Raw genomic sequence first — 16,195 nt, 5'->3', positions numbered from 1 at the left:
TCTCTGTTATTTGGAGAAATAAGTGAAGGTTTATTGGGAGGGGGGTGTTGCTTTAGAGTCATGAAATCTGACTCAATATATGTCTGAAGGGTAGAAAATAAAAATATGTAGTCATTCTAGCTGTGCTATGACTGGATGGTTTAGATCAGCGGTGTCAAACTCGTATTGTCACGTCGCTACGTGACATATCATGACTTTTTCCCCCTTCGCTAAAACGGGAGTGGGCGTGGCCAGTGTGTGATGCATCTGACCCATGGATCATGAGTTTGACACCTCTGATTTAGGTTGAACTCAATTTTTTAAAATATTATTATTATTATTATTATTATTATTATTATTATTATTATTATTATTATTATTATTATTATTATTATTAAAATTTATTTTGGCTCAGTTTGTTAGCAGAGGTCAGGAAATAATACTTATACTGTTCCATTAGATTTAGAGGAGCATGTTCAATTTTTGGCATCAGTTTCAAAAAAGAATAAGAAAAAAAAGAGATAATAAAGAATTGAAAGGAAGTATGCTTGAATTGCCTATTAGTGTTCTAAAACAGGTGAAGATAAAATGGACTTTTAAGTGGCTTCAGCTACTTTGATAATTCCATAGAATGTCAAATAATAGTTGCAGTGGCCAATGACAGTAGGACTAAAAGCAGTAGATTTATGGTGTGGTACAATAGAAGTGCTGGAATGTTCTTGTAGTAACAAGAGCAGCTAACAAAGGAACTAATTGCTGAAATAAACAATAGCATAGGTACAAAGTGACTAGATATATGAGGAAAGTTTTAAGACTTGCTGCAGAGTCCATGTTTCTTTAAAGAGCTCTGGCTTGGTTTATTTTAATAGAACAAGTCTTCATCATTCTATTTTTTTTCCTCATTGATTCTCTGCTCACATCTATGTGTTGGCAAAATTGGAGGCCCTTGCTGTCTCTAGCTGCAATCTACTTGTCCTTATTTATGAGTACTTGCAGATGCAGTCTCCTTTTATCCTGATCTTCTTCACTCAGACCATTTCTTCTAGGCTTCCGGTGTTCCAATTCCATTTCTGACTAGGGAGCTAGTAGTGCGTACTTCTTGGAAAACCCTAGGAAGTGGTTCTCATAGGTCAACTTTGGGACCCAATTAGCCAGAAATGTCCTTTGCCAATGGAGGCGACAAATAGTGTAGGCTTTTGCGACTTATGCAATTGTCATCTTACCTGAGACTCCATTACGCTTTGCCCATGAGAGGAGAGAAACCTTATATTAGCATCCTACGTTCTTTTGTGAGAATTTAGGAACTTCTTCTACATGAACTCCTTTTAATACCATAATGCTGCACATGTTTTTAGCATATAAAATGTATAAGTGGTTTTATATCATTTTTTAAAGGCAGTAAAGTATGGCGTTAATTGGGTTAATGGTTAACCTAAGGATCAGAAATACCTTCCTTCCCCTCCACATACACACTTTTGATTGGTTTGATAATCCAGAACTGGAATCTCCTTCTTAAAGTTGATTCCAGCAACAAAATTAGATGTCTAGGCATATTTTCTCTTACAAAAATCTGCAGTGTTAACCAAGTGCCAGTCAATTGTTGTTTGACTTCCTAAAAGGGTTGTCTTTTAATTTTGGAGACCCTCTGTTCCATAGGCTTAGTATAAACCATCTAATTTAAAACTCATCTGAGTGACAGTTTCTTGGTGCTCCAAGATCCTGCTGGCTTCAGCTGTCCTACCATCATTCCTTGTATTCTTGTTTGCATACATATATTTGCACAATTTAGATTCATCCCTTTATATATATAAGAAACATGTATTTATAAGGCTCATAAATAATAAATAAGAAGTATCTAATAAGCCTTCTGATAGGCTTATTTTGGGATGAAATTCTAATTTTCTGAATTACGTTGGCAATCCATTTATATTATGTGGAGCTCTGGTGGTACAATGGTTAGAATGCAGTACTGCAGGCTAACTCTGCCCACTTGCAGAAAGTCGATCCTGACCAGCTCAAGGTTGACTCAGCCTTCCATCCTTTCGAGGTCAGTAAAATGAGGATCCAGATTGTTGGGGGGAATATGCTGACTCTGTAAACTGCTTAGAAAATGCTGTAAAGACTATGAAGCAGTATATAAGTCTAAATGCTTTTGCTTTTATTCATTCTTCTATTCAAATTCTCTGTAAATGATCAGTAAATTAGATGTCATGTACTGCATAGGCTGATTCTGACCATTAGCGTTGGTGTATTTTTAACAATTCAGAGAGTTGCTAACACCCAGTAGATGCAATGGATTACAACTCCCATCTTCTGTAATGTACTATCAATGGTCATATGAGCTAGGATTATTGGTTCTTACAGAGGATATCACATTGGTAAAGTCTGATCCAGAGTTTCACTAATTGAAAAATAAAAAATATTCTCTCTGTTAATGTTAAAATTTTAATGTATGCTAAAGGCACTGAAAAGTTAAAATTAATCTCTCCAAAAGATAATTTGGAGAATTATAGAAACAGAACTTGAAGGTACTAAGAAATTATAATTTATCTTATTCTATAACTTTTGTCAAGCCATCTGGGACTATACAGTGTTCCCTGAATTTTTGATTGTGAAATGCAGAGTCTCCTTTAATTTCTGATGATTTCATGGGCATGTCCATATAGTTTCCTTGGCAACCCATGAAAGTGGTTTGCCATTACCTTCTTCTGGGAATTTTTTTAAACTCTAGTCTGTGCCTTGAGCATGTCCTGGTAGACTCCCTGGATAGTACTAGCATGACCTGCATTTGCTTAACAAAATTTCCATTGTGTTCCTGTGTGTGTGTGTATATATATATAAAATATATTTATTTATACCATTTGCTTATGCCAACTTTGTTAATTTTATGAAAGTGCTCTTTATACATCTTTCTGCAGTTGAAGACAAAGTTCATCTCCAGTAATCTTACTATTTCGATATATATTTTTTTACTCACATTTTATTCCTTATTGATAGTAGACTATATAAAGCAGAAAGAAAGATCTAATTTAGCACTGTTCCATATTGTGGGCAGACAGATATTTCCATAAAGGTCACAGTCAAAACATTAAAAGAAAGAGCAAAGAAACTTTAGAGATAAACCTATTCTGAATATGGAAGTTCCAATTAGATATCATGACTAGTAGATAATTGAGACAAATTTTCTATGAGTTTGTATTGTCCAGTCTTGCCTTTGTCACACTATAGAGCTACCCTTTATTTACACTCTGAACTGCAGCTTAAATTAGACCCAAGTTGCTATTGGGCTCAGATCACGATTTGGTGTGATTGCTACTGTATGCCATAATTTATATAGACTTCAGAAACGTGTCAACTTCATTCAAACCACAGCTCTCCTTATAGCACTATATCCTTGTTTTTGGCTTCCTGCTTCTTATTATAAAAATTCCATCAGAGAGTAAAGACATGCTACTTCTGACACTTCCTTCTTATATATCTGCTTAATTTTTGTAACATTGACGTTACAATATATGTAGATTACTCTACAGATTATTCAGAAGTCGCCACTCCAATGTATGTTGCTTTAGATCTGGTTTTGGGAGAATAAATGTATCTTAAGAAACGAGGCCTGACAGACCTTAACTTATATATTTTGTTAGGTTAAACTAATTAATAGAAAACCATATACGGACTATGATATTAACAATATAATATAAATGCAACATTATAATTATGACAATAAAACACGCCTGGAAAATTATGTTATAAACTGATCAACTCCAGAAAATCTGAATTGTTAATATGCGTTGTTTTTTTACCAGTTGAATTGTGTGTGTTTGTTGTTTTCTTCAACAAGAAAAAAGAAACACACATACATGTATATGCATATGTATATATTTCATTCAGTTGTGTCCGATTCTTGGAGACTGCCTGGTCAAGTTCCTGCAGCTTTCTTGGGAAGGGTTTTAAGAAGTATTTTGCCATTGTCTCTTTTCTAGGGCTGAGGGGAAATGAATGGCCCAAGGTCATGTAGCTGGCTTTGGTGGTAGAACTCCCAGATTCCCAGCTCTTATGTGACTACCTTTTAAATTATTCACCTGCCATCTATCATAGTCCCTTTGGGGAGAGGGGGCGGTCTATAAATTCAATAAAATTAAAATTAAATTAATATCTCTTCTATTTGAGGCCAGTCTTCGGAATCTTCCATTTGTCCATTGAAAATTGGGTATTTCTTATAGAGAGTCTCTAAGCCCTTTATCAGAAACACCTGGCATGAGAATTGGAATGTCTAGTAACTAGCATTGTTTAATTTTGAACGTGAACCTGTGATTTGATATTTTAATCTAGCTATGAAGTTGAGAAATCGTAGCTGAAGGGCAGAATGCCTTCATAAAGCCCTAGCCTAGATTGAGGGATGGATCTTCCTAAAATGTTTTCAGAACTACTTCCAAGTTAGCAGAACATTAGTTAGACCCTGAAAAATGGTGGACTTCAACATCTACAAAACTGCAGAAAATGTGTTTATTTACACCTATACTTATGTTTAGATGCTGCCCCTCTAAGAGCTTTCAGCAACTTACAAAAGTATACATTTAACAGGTAATTCTGAACAGTTTAAAAATTCTAAAACAAGGGTTAAATTCAGAAGTTTAAAATTACTCAAAAAGTTACAGGTGAAAGCCAGTTTAATGCAGACATTAAGGAATCAGGCAAAAACTGGGAGACTGTGAAATCTTGTCCCGCCTTACGCATGAAGCCAGGTGGGTGAACATGGAGCAGACGCCTCTCCATCCCTAGGCAAGAGGCAATTGCCATCCCACTTCTGAAATCTTGCCAAGAAAACTGCAGTCACCAGGAGTCAACATTGACTTGAAAAGGTACAGGTAGAAGGGTTATAGCCCCTTCCTCAGGACTAATAGGAATGGTGACTGCAATATATTCCATACTAAGACCTTCCCTTGGGCAGAACAAATTGGCTGTTGATGTATTTGTGGTGAGACCCATTTAAAAAATGCCCCATAGAGTCTGCCCCTCATTTTAAGGAATAGACTGGCAATCTATTTGGCCCTACGCCATGAGGAAAAGGGATATAGGAACAATACTAACATGTAGAAATGTATATTGATTTATAATTTACAGAAGACTAGTTTTGGTTGGATTTAGAGTAGGCGAACCGGTAGTGCACATCTGTGGTCAGGTTGGGTATGTGTTCCATAGACATTAAGTAAAGATTTGGGGGATATTTTCTTTTCTTTTCAGTCTTACTCTTTCCCTTTTTCATATTTCTGCTTACTCTTTCTCTCTCCCCAATTCTGCTCTTTTCTCCTGAAAATGCTTTCTACCCAGCAGACTCCCCCCCCCCTTTTGTGTTTCGCTCTTTTGTTGTCCTTCCTGGTTGGTTTTGATTTCTGATTTTTCTTTTGAAGGGCAATGTCGTTGGCACCAAGTTTAAGGTCGGGTGGGGAGGAGGACCTTGCATACCTCAAACTGTTCAGATGCGGTCAGGAGGGGGAGACCCAAGGGAGACCTCCCCCAGCAAACCCCACATGCTCTCTGCCTTGATGTGACTCCAAAGCGGGAGGGGCTGGTGTTTGTTGGGCTGGTGGGAAGATTGGGGAGGGTGGGAGATGGACAGTTGAAGAAAAAAATGGTTACTTTTAGGGTGGGGGGCAGAAACAAAAGGAATTTAATCTCTTTTCTCTTTTTTTTCCTTCTTGCACCTTTTTTTTCAATATATTTTTTCTTCTCTCCCTTCGATGCATAAAGTAGAAGTGGAACAGAAAGGTAAACAACAACATTACCACTGACCCCACCCCTAACCCAGCACCTTGTTTTTTTTCTCTGTGGCCATATTTAATGTGACCTTCCTTTCCCTCTTCTCCCTGCCCCTTCTTCTCCTAACCTCCCACCTGCCCTCCCCTTGGCTTCCCTTCCTCTTCTTTCTTTGGTCTCACTAATTCCAATTGGCATCCTCTCTAGAAACAAATCTGCCAATCACTAAACAGCCACTCAGCAAATAAAGGAGGTAAAGCCATCATCTAACAACAGCCCTGCCAAACGTTCCATGTTTCCGTGCTCACATGTGGAGGGGAAGCACCATGAATGCTTGGGCGATGCCTGTCCTTCTCTGGTTTTGCTTCCTTCAGGGGAAATACACTTTTCCAAACCGTTCTTGCCTGCGTCTTTTACCATTCAACTGATTTTCTCTGCTCCTTTCTTCATGTTTCCATGGCAACCAACTGGGTACCTTGGCCTACCTCAACCACTTTTCTTTCTTTCTTTCTTTCTTTCTTTCTTTCTTTCTTTCTTTCTTCTTTCTATACTTACAATTTTTTGAAATTACAAAAGAACAATAGGTGGTTTTTTTGTTTTGTTTTTATTTAATCCCCCTGCTTTGATTTCAATTTGGGCATTTCCAAACACTTCTTCCAGGGCTTCCTATGTATTTTTTTTAAAAAGTCTTTACATGCATGCATTGATCATTGTTACCATTATGGAGGCCATTTGGTTTTAGACATTCAACAAGATCCCAGAAGATATGCATACCTTTTGATCCCATATTCAGCAAATCAATGGGGCCTTTTTTCCTTCTCCAAAAGTATGCGTTCAGCCTCAAATTGCTCTCTTGAAATGATAGGTTTTTTTAAAATCCACTATTGGGTGCAATGGGGATATTCTTTTGAGCTTCTAATTGGTGCCTCCCCCCAACTTCCAGAAGTGTGGATTGACCCTGACTATGGTGACCGCAGATGATGAGAGCTGTAGTTTAGTCAGGATGCCACCAGGTTGAGGAACTCTCCCTAAGGAATAGATGCTCATGCTAGGCATCATCCTAAGCAAGGATAAACTCAGCCTCCTCTATGCTCTGACAAGCAAAGTGAATCATGTGTGGCTAAAGCTGAGCGTTAATGACTTCATTTGTAATCCTTCCTTCAGTGGAAATTTCACTCAAAGCTTGTACAGTTCTTTGATGAGAATTCCCAAGCTGTATCTCAGATTGAGTTTACTAGCCTTGAAAATATACTCAGAGTTGGCTTGAAAAGCCTTTTTTCTCTTTTTGGTGAGCCTTACCTATCAAGATGACATGGAAATTAGGTAAGCCCAAAGTAAGAATATGTATGCAGTCAATTATTCTGCTATACTAACCACTTCAATGTGAGCATTTTTAATTTTTGTACACGTTTCTTTTTCTTTCTTTCTTCCTTCCTTTCTTTCTCTTTCTTTTTTCTTTCTTTCCTTTCCTTCTTTCCTTCCTTCCTTCTTTCCTTCCTTTCTTCTTTTCTTAATTCCTGATCAAATCCTGGATGATTTTGTGTTTTTTAAAAAAATCTTTTCCATTTCTGCTTTTTTTTTTTAATTTAAAGAAAGCTGCAGTCATGATCATTGGCTCTGTCTGTTATTGGGGGGAAGATGGGGATGGTGCATGAAGGAAGGGGATCACTAAATGTGTCGTATTGGCTAGATTTATTAACCTAATGTAAGAAATCTGAAATCACAATTGCAATGAGCCTCTTTGAACAAGAGACGAGCTGTCAAGTTAGATCTAGGAATTCAACCAATTAATTGCAAGGTAGTACAACTAAAAAGCCAGGCTTGATTCTACCCAAACCATGTCTTTCTTTTCTCCCTCTCTCCCCTCTCTTTCTCTCTGTTTAGTTTGTTCTAAAAGCACGTTTTTTCCCCCCGCTACATTGGTTTGGAATTTTCCCCCAAGATTGGGGATGGAGGCATATACTTATACTTTTCTTTTCCACAGGTTTCCATGGTTTTTGGATGTGGTTTTTCACTGATGGTTTCTTTCTCTGTTTCTGACATCTTCTCCCCCAACCCCAGAACACAGTTGCCCCCATCCCGAATTAGAAGGCTGAGCCGGCACTACCCCATCCATGAGGGATCGGAACCGGTTAACGCTTTGTGCTGCCCCTCCCTCTCCAGCGCTTCATTCTTTAATGGTGTGTTTCTCCTCCCTGTGCCAGGAGTCATCCATCCCACCCCACCAACCCAGATGGGAAACTGGGCTGAGCTGAACCTGTGAAGGTCCAGGAAGCTGCTTCGGGGCAAGGTTGCCAAGCAGGTGTTCAGAGCAGGGAGGCAAGATTAGAGCCCTGAAATCCTTTGCATCTTGCCCACCTCTTCCCTGTCCCCATCCTATCCCATCTCAGGTTCCTTAGCTTCAAAGTGGGGGGACAAGAAACTGAAAATGGCAGAGATGTTCAAGTAAAACCAACCATCATTCAGGTCAAATTATATTGCAGCCAACATCTCCAGTCTGATGGGTGAAAATGACACATTCACTTGCAGATAGTCCTCAACTTATGACCACAATTGAACCCATAATTTCTGTCCCTAAGCAAAACAGTTGTTACGTGAGCTGCACATCCCATTTTGTACCTTTTTTTACCATGGTTGTTAAGAAAAATCACTGCAGCTAAGTTAGTAACACAGTTGTTAAGTGAATCTGGTTTCCCCATTGACTATGCTTGTCAGAAAGTCACAAAGGGTGATCATGTCATCCCGAGACATTGCAGCTGTCATAAATACGTGCCAGTTGTGAAGCATCCAAATTTTGATCACATGATCGTGGGGATGCTGCAACAGACATACATGTGAAAAATGGTCGTAAGTCATTTATACAGTGCCGTTGTAACTTTGGTCACTAAATGAATCATTATAGGTTGAGGACCATCTGTAGGTACCTACAGAGGCTTGTAGATATTTTTACATGAAGAACAATATAGTTGGATGCGTTTGAGTGAATGTTTTGCATATATGTGAAAATACATATGTGCAAACAAATATCTTACACAAATGCACAAGAAACACAAACCATAAGAGCTTCATTAAATTGAAAGTATACTTTTAAATATGGTCCAGCTGTTCTTATAAGCATCAATAGATATAAGGATGTGCATCTGTGAGTGCTCTAAAGAAAAGCATAAAACTATAAATCATGACATTCATAGTAGTTCCTGATCTTGAGACTCCTCTTTTTCTTCAAGTTTGTAGTGTCCTTACTTGGGCTTAGCTGCACGTTTTGAAGAAGCAGGCTCAGAGAATAGCTCCAGGCAATCTGCCCATTTCCAACCCTATAATTGACAGTCTTATTTGAAAGAAAGGAAGAACACAATGTGCAATGCACGACAGAATAGTGACACAATATTTAGATAGTTACATGTAGACCAGCCAACCATTCCTAGGGCCTTCTTGAGTCAGAACAACGGCAAATTAAGTTCAGCACATCTGGATACTGTTGAATTGGATAAGACTGGTTAGGAATTTCTAGACTAAAGGCAACTTTCCTTTGAATGTATCCCTTAGAAGGAGACTCTATAGACAAGGATACTCATAAAGTTCCATTAATAAGTACCGAGAGGATTTCAAGTGCTGGAATAGTCAATAGACATGGCATTTGGAGCTCACAGGTTCAGACTCTGGCCTTTCACCTATGACTTCTTTTCCAATTATGAACTATTTCCCTAACGCATGACCATCATTTTGCAGGGAAAGTTGGTTGGATTTGGGCATGATATAACATGGGTCCCTGGCCACACGATTGCTTTTATCTTCTGGGGATGATAGTGGGGGAGGGGATTCTCCAGCTTGGGAAATCCAATAAGCAGAGAAACAATTTCCTTAGCAAAAGGGAAAAGTCCATAGTAAATATTGGAGGAAATTATCATGATCAGTGAGTGATAACTTTAACAAGTCATACACCTTGCTATGGAATCCTCTCTGGTTAACATTCATTTCTAGACTCACTTTACAACAGGAGCATTGTAGGCAGTTATTTCTCACATTATGCTCCAGGGTTTTGGTGTTTTTTTTATTTTTTCTGACATGAATGCCCCCCCCAAAAATCAATAACATTTCTGAGAGTAAAAGTGATCTTCATTTGAAACATATAAAAAGCGTTTTGTGGAATGCAGGTGTCAACAGAATGAAAGTAAAAATTGTGTTCAGCCAAACTGATGCAACACCAGTCCTAAGAACTAAAGTCTTGAAACCCTTGGGGGTAAAAGCAAAACTTCTGAAATTGTCCTCATTTACACTTTGTGAGTCTTGAATAAGTTTGCTCTTGACTTTAGAGGGACTCACTATGACAAAGTTTGAAAATCGGATTAGACAGAGATAGACAGCTAATACAAGGAACATCATGCAGTGCTATAGAATCCAACTGCTTCCCATTAAGCGGTTCTTGTCTGGTGATTCACAACGGAAAACACTACGGGGATCTTTAACAGTCCTTGTCATTAACATCTAGGCTAGTTGGCTTCTCTCCTCCTTGACTCATTGCCATACAGTGATAAACCCATTTGTCACTTTGCATTTCCATGCACTGTAGATCAAATAATACCTCTGTTGTTGTATGCGAAAAGACTAAGTAGATGATCTTCAAACACCCGGTAGACAATAACTGAGACAAAATAAGTTCTCTTTCTTCCTAATTAAAAGTGAATAGGCAAATTGCAGGTGGTCTTCCTTGGCCTGCTATATCAATGCAATCTTTGCACAAGAGTACTTAAAAAATTAAAATGTATATACTGTGGATCTCTAGCTGGCACATTATAGCTCTAATATGAAATGTAACTTTCAAATAACCATTATCTCTCTCAGCCTGGTTCCTTGAGAACTATTTCCAGTTCTCAAGGAAAGAATGATGTTTACTAGTTAGGTTTATAGTAGCCAACATCCTTATGTTTGACAGGGGATGAACGTGGGGGCCACATGTGGCTGCTCCAACCTCATTTTTCCTTCCCTTAGAGCCCCCAAGGTCATAAAACTGAATTTCATCAGCATTTTTTTTACAGTAGGGGAAGGGGCAAAATAGATACGTTGACCCTCCGGGGGGAAAATAACACATTTATTTGGCATTAAAAGACATCATAAACTCTAATAAAGCCTGCTTCTTTCATTCTTCAAAATCAGGCTGAACATTTCTGGTGCCATCACAGTGTTATTGGTCATAGTCCTTGCAGCCTTCGTAGACAAAATAATAATAAAAGTATGGTCCCTACATCAGAAAAGCCCTCTTCTACACTCATTGTTACTCGCCGTGAATACCTCTTTTCCATTCCCTGTACTAGTTCTCCAAATGAGCTCAGGAGGCAGAATATTTATTAATCAGAATTATTTATTATTACTAAGTAGGATGCAGCACAACATCACCATGGAGACCCAAACACCGTGAATAAGAGTGAACTCACCAGGTTGCTGACTCAGCCCTGCTTGCTCCCCTTGGAGTTACCCAGCGATTGTGACCATTGGGGGGGGAAAAAGTCCATCACCCTCTTAAGCTCATATAAATCCCGTTGGTTTTGAAGAAAAGTAAACGTTATAGACCATGGCACAGGGTATGATCAGAATCCCAACCTAATCTCCTTTATGCAAAAATGGATATGAAATGCATTTCTGTCCATTTGCACTGAAGTTCTGCCTGAATCTGGAAAATCGTGGGAGGGATATTTGTAAATATTTATGAGAGCTAGCATTGACAGAAAATGCTATTTTCCTCCATGACTGATGCCAGTCTCCTTCCTGGATTATTTGCCAATCATTTCTAAGGCTGTTGATGTATCTCATCTACTTCCAAGTGTGTGGTGGTATGGTTTGATGGGGAATCTAAGTTATGCCCAACTCCAATAAGACTTGCTACATCTGGAGTGTTGTGGCATTTCATAGCAACTGTGCAGATATAATACTGGGAGAGCAGAGAATTCACTACTGTATCCACAAAAACTATTGCCAGACACATTAGGGCTGCTATAACACAGCCCAAATGCCATTGAGACTACAGAGCGAGGGGGGGGGGAACCTTTTAACAGTGGAAACTATAAGCTAGCACCCAGCAGTAACTGGGTTGCTGACAATCCAGTTTCCCCTAGCCGTGTACCAATATGTCAATACTTGTACACCAGAGCAATATAGTCCTGGGTCTTCTTAATGGAAACATCTTACAGCCTTTAAGCCCTACAATTTGCATTTGGTTTGACTGCTCCAGCGTCTTCTCTGTAGCTGCTTAGTAACACTGTGCTCTAATGGATAGGTGAATTCTCTGCTGCACTCCTGCTCTCCTCACTCCACTCCACCCCTCCTTCCACCACTAAACGCTTTTCTTTCCTCCCAGCCTTGCTCCAGCTAACCAGAGGCAGATACTTGCAGAATGCTGGCCTGTTTTTGTCTTCCTTTCAAACTTTTTCCTCCTGGCTTTTCCCAAGACTGCGGGCGGCCAATTGGGGTGTGGGTGAAAGGGAGGGGTTTCCTTTCCCCCCTGCCCAGCCTCCTTCCTCCTTCCCCCCCCCCCCCGTCACTTCACTCCTCCACCTCCTGCCATGTGCACTTGCCTCATGTCCTTTGCTGCTTCGAATCAAACCTGGCTGATAAGTTGCTCGAATGGCACCCAGGATATGGGAAGCAGAAGCTTTGGGTAATTAATGGCATCCTTCTGCTATTATTCTGTAAGCTCTTATTTCCAGAAGGGAGACAGTCCCTGTGCTAATCTGCAGCTCTCTGTCCCCAGGACTTAAAAGTAGTCTGTTTCAGAGGAAGAGGAAACACCCTGTCTTTTATACTCAGTGGGCTTCTAAGCAGCCAAGCTTTGGATTATTTTGTGCTTGTTTTTCTTTTCCCATTGCCCATTCAATAATGTTTAATAATGGTAGAATATTTCAGGCTGGCAGGCCCTCATTCTTTTTCCATTAGAAGGCATTTCCTCAGAACTGTTTGGAAGACAGTGATAAGATGTAGAAGAACATTTCTCGGAGGGCGTGAGATAAAAGAGTCTGAAGCAATGGAAGTTTGAAACCTGGGCTCCTAATTTCTGCTTCTAAATGCATGATTACTTTCTGTTTTAGGAACTGCACTGAGCTAACTTGCAGCTCTGATATTCTAGCTAATTACTGCAACCCCAAGGAAAAGAAAGACCACTAATAATTGCCTTTGTAGATGCAGAAATGGGTCCAGTTTCTTTCTGCCTCATTATTATTGATGGTTATGCCAACGTAAAACTGGGCTTTAGGTGCGGCATGATGACGGGCGTAGATTAATCTTGGTCAATGGAGTTGGTCAAGCAAATTCCTTTTATGAGTGCTATATATAATCTTTTGATCAGTGTATTTCAAGATTTAATGGAACCAATATGTTATAAGTTTCCAATAAAGTAAAAAAAGAAAGGTGTCCTTCCTCCAGAGATACCCACAGAAGATAAAGGTCCATCAGTCCTATAAACCCAACGACCCTACTCAATGCATTCCTTAGGATAGACAGTGCCGTAATTCCATACTTAATTTCAAAGATGTGATGTGGAAGCTTTAACTTCCATGTCATTAGATGTATCCCCTAGGTATCTCCGGTGGAGAAGATTTGTGAGGTCTAGCTCATTGTAATTGCTTTTCCAGAGCATTTAACTCTTCTGACCTCCATAGAATGAGTAAAGCGTATGGTCAGGGAATAGGGGTTGTAGCTGTAAGTTCACCAGTACTCCTGTTCATAGTTCTGACTTATCCAAATGATATTACTTACAACTTGGCAGGGAAACAATTTGACATTCCCTGCTAAATTTCAAAGTACAGCAAAGTGAGGGAGGATGGTTTGGAATCCTTATATTCCCATTTTAATTTGATCTGGACAAAGTGTTGATTTCCTCTGATGCTCCCCACCCATCCCTCCCATTATTTAACATCACTGAGCCATCTCAGCTCAATAACAGATAAAAGTGTCATGATTGCAGCTGCTCTGAAAACTCAGCGCGGATTTCACTTCTCCTGCCAACAACCTTTTACAAATTTATCCTCTCTCTCTCTCTCTTTCTTTCTCTCTCTTTCTTTTTTCTTTGTTCTGTCACATTCTTTCTGAATTTTCACCCTTCCCCTTTTACCCAAACATCCTTTCCTCCCTTACATCCCCTCCCTAGTATTCGTTTGCCCAGGGACGCTGCACAAGATCCTGGAACCTACCTCGGCTCATGAATCAGAGCACCAGTCTGGAGCTTGGTGCAAGGATCCTCTTCAAGCTGGAGACCGAATATATGTCATGCCTTGGATCCCATACAGGACAGACACCCTGACAGAGTATGCTTCATGGGAAGACTATGTAAGTGCCCGACATACCACCACATATCGCTTACCCAACAGAGTCGATGGCACCGGCTTTGTGGTATACGATGGAGCAGTCTTCTACAATAAAGAGCGGACACGTAACATTATCAAGTATGATCTGCGGACACGGATTAAAAGTGGAGAAACAGTTATCAATACAGCCAACTATCATGACACTTCACCCTACCGCTGGGGTGGCAAGACTGACATTGACTTGGCTGTTGATGAAAACGGGCTATGGGTCATTTATGCCACTGAAAGCAACAATGGACGGTTAGTGGTAAGCCAGCTCAATCCTTATACTCTACGTTTTGAAGGCACATGGGAAACTGGCTATGACAAACGCTCGGCATCCAATGCTTTCATGGTGTGTGGAGTCCTCTATGTGGTACGGACAGTCTATGTGGATGATGACAGTGAGGCCGCAGGGAACCGTGTTGACTATGCCTTCAATACTAACATGAATCGTGAAGAACCGATCTCTCTGACCTTTCCTAATCCTTACCAGTTCATCTCTTCCATTGACTATAACCCCCGTGATAATCAGCTCTATGTATGGAATAATTATTTTGTTCTGCGTTACTCTCTTGAGTTTGGTCCACCTGATCCTAGCACTGGTGAGCTATCATCCTAAGATAAAAGTTTGGGTGGGGAAGAAAAAGGAGCGATCAATGTTTGGAAATTATGAATGCTTGATTTTTGTTCCAATTTTTACAGTATGGATAAAAAATATTTAGGGGGAAAAATAACCAGTCAACTTGCAGAGATGTGACTTCCTTCATTATACAATTTGGCACATAAACCGTATGAAATTAACTTTTTAAAAATAGATTCTTTAATACGTATTTTATATCAACTTTCTTTAAATCGGTGCCCTCCATCTGGGTTGGACCACTAGAATTACTATGTGCATTTTGACTGAAGATTTTGGGATTTGTTGGCTAACACATCTGGAGAGCATCAGGTTACATAAGACTTTTTACACTAAATCTCATATATCACCAGTCCCCCATTGCATATGAATTAGGATTGCTACCTTTTGACTTGAGCTAAATATCTTTTGACAGCTTTGACTTGAGCTAAATTAGATAAAACAAACATATATTTTGCATATCCTACAAGCGATTGCAGGTGTTTCAGGCAACTCAGCTCCTGCTATTTGATGTGAAGGACAATAATCACATTTCAAGAAATTTTCGAGCATGTATAGGCAATATCACCTTAAAAAGAAAGGCTTAAATTTTTGCACTGACATCTAAAATACCTTTAATTTTGCTACTTGCTGCAAGCAGTTCTTCAGGCGCCAGTCAAATAGTAAGTATTGGAAAGTTTATTCACCTCAATTCAAACTCACTGTGACCCCAACAGAGTCAGCATGTGCCTGAAGTTCTGACAGTTAACATCACATGGAGTTTAAATTGAGAGATGGATTGTCTGATGTTCAGTATTTGGCAGAAGCCTAGAGGCTACAAAAAATAATTCCTTAAAGCTGGGCAGAAGGAGAAAAATTCAGTTTACTTTTGAATAAAAGAGGTTCAAGATTAGTCATGCTCTGGTATAGGGCCATATTAAGATCTGTTTATCCCAATATATCACTAATTTGTTTTTTTCATACATTCTCCATTCATCCCAGTAGCACAGCTTCTGTCTGAATGGCATTTGAAACAGAGCATTTGCACAGTTAATATCCCCATGCTGTGGCTGGGTGAATGGGATTTAGCCCGGGTGAGAATAACGGATCAGTTGCATCTGTATTTTTAGAAGGGATGGGACAGACTGAAGCTTACCTTTACTTAAATTAGCACTTAATGCTACAGTTTTCTATATTTTAAAATTAAAAATGATTTCAGTGTGAAAACATGGCTTGTATTTCATATTCCTAAGAAAGGTCTGACAGAAGATGTCATAAATGGTATCTGGGCTAAGGGGATACGAGGAAGAGGATCCAGATTAACCATTTTAGATATACTGAAATAAAAAAGTAATGTAACTTGGAAATTTGATGATTTTTTGCAATTTATATACTCTACACAGGGAAGATCCAGACGCACTGATATATAAAGGAATATACTGTATACTGAGCCTCATGGAATATTTGTTTAGCAGTAAAACAAGGGTCAAAAAATTTGGGCTGGAATCAA

At 39.3% G+C, this 16,195-nt stretch overlaps 1 protein-coding gene across 3 annotated transcripts in view; it reads left to right on the top strand.

Annotated features, from left to right (window-relative positions):
- The window catches only part of ADGRL1 (adhesion G protein-coupled receptor L1), a 159,288-nt gene that overhangs the window by 113,791 nt on the left and 29,302 nt on the right, over positions 1 to 16,195 (top strand). For all 3 annotated transcript variants that reach the window (XM_081943144.1, XM_081943145.1, XM_081943146.1), the window contains exon 5: positions 13,871 to 14,671. In XM_081943144.1, coding sequence (XP_081799270.1) covers positions 13,871 to 14,671 — 801 coding nt within the window. The remainder of the gene's footprint in view (positions 1 to 13,870; positions 14,672 to 16,195) is intronic.

Source organism: Natrix helvetica (assembly GCF_964273705.1).
Source record: "Natrix helvetica genome assembly, chromosome: 1".
NCBI classification, from domain to species: Eukaryota; Metazoa; Chordata; class Lepidosauria; order Squamata; family Natricidae; genus Natrix; species Natrix helvetica.
This window is presented reverse-complemented; position numbering and strand designations above follow the sequence as displayed.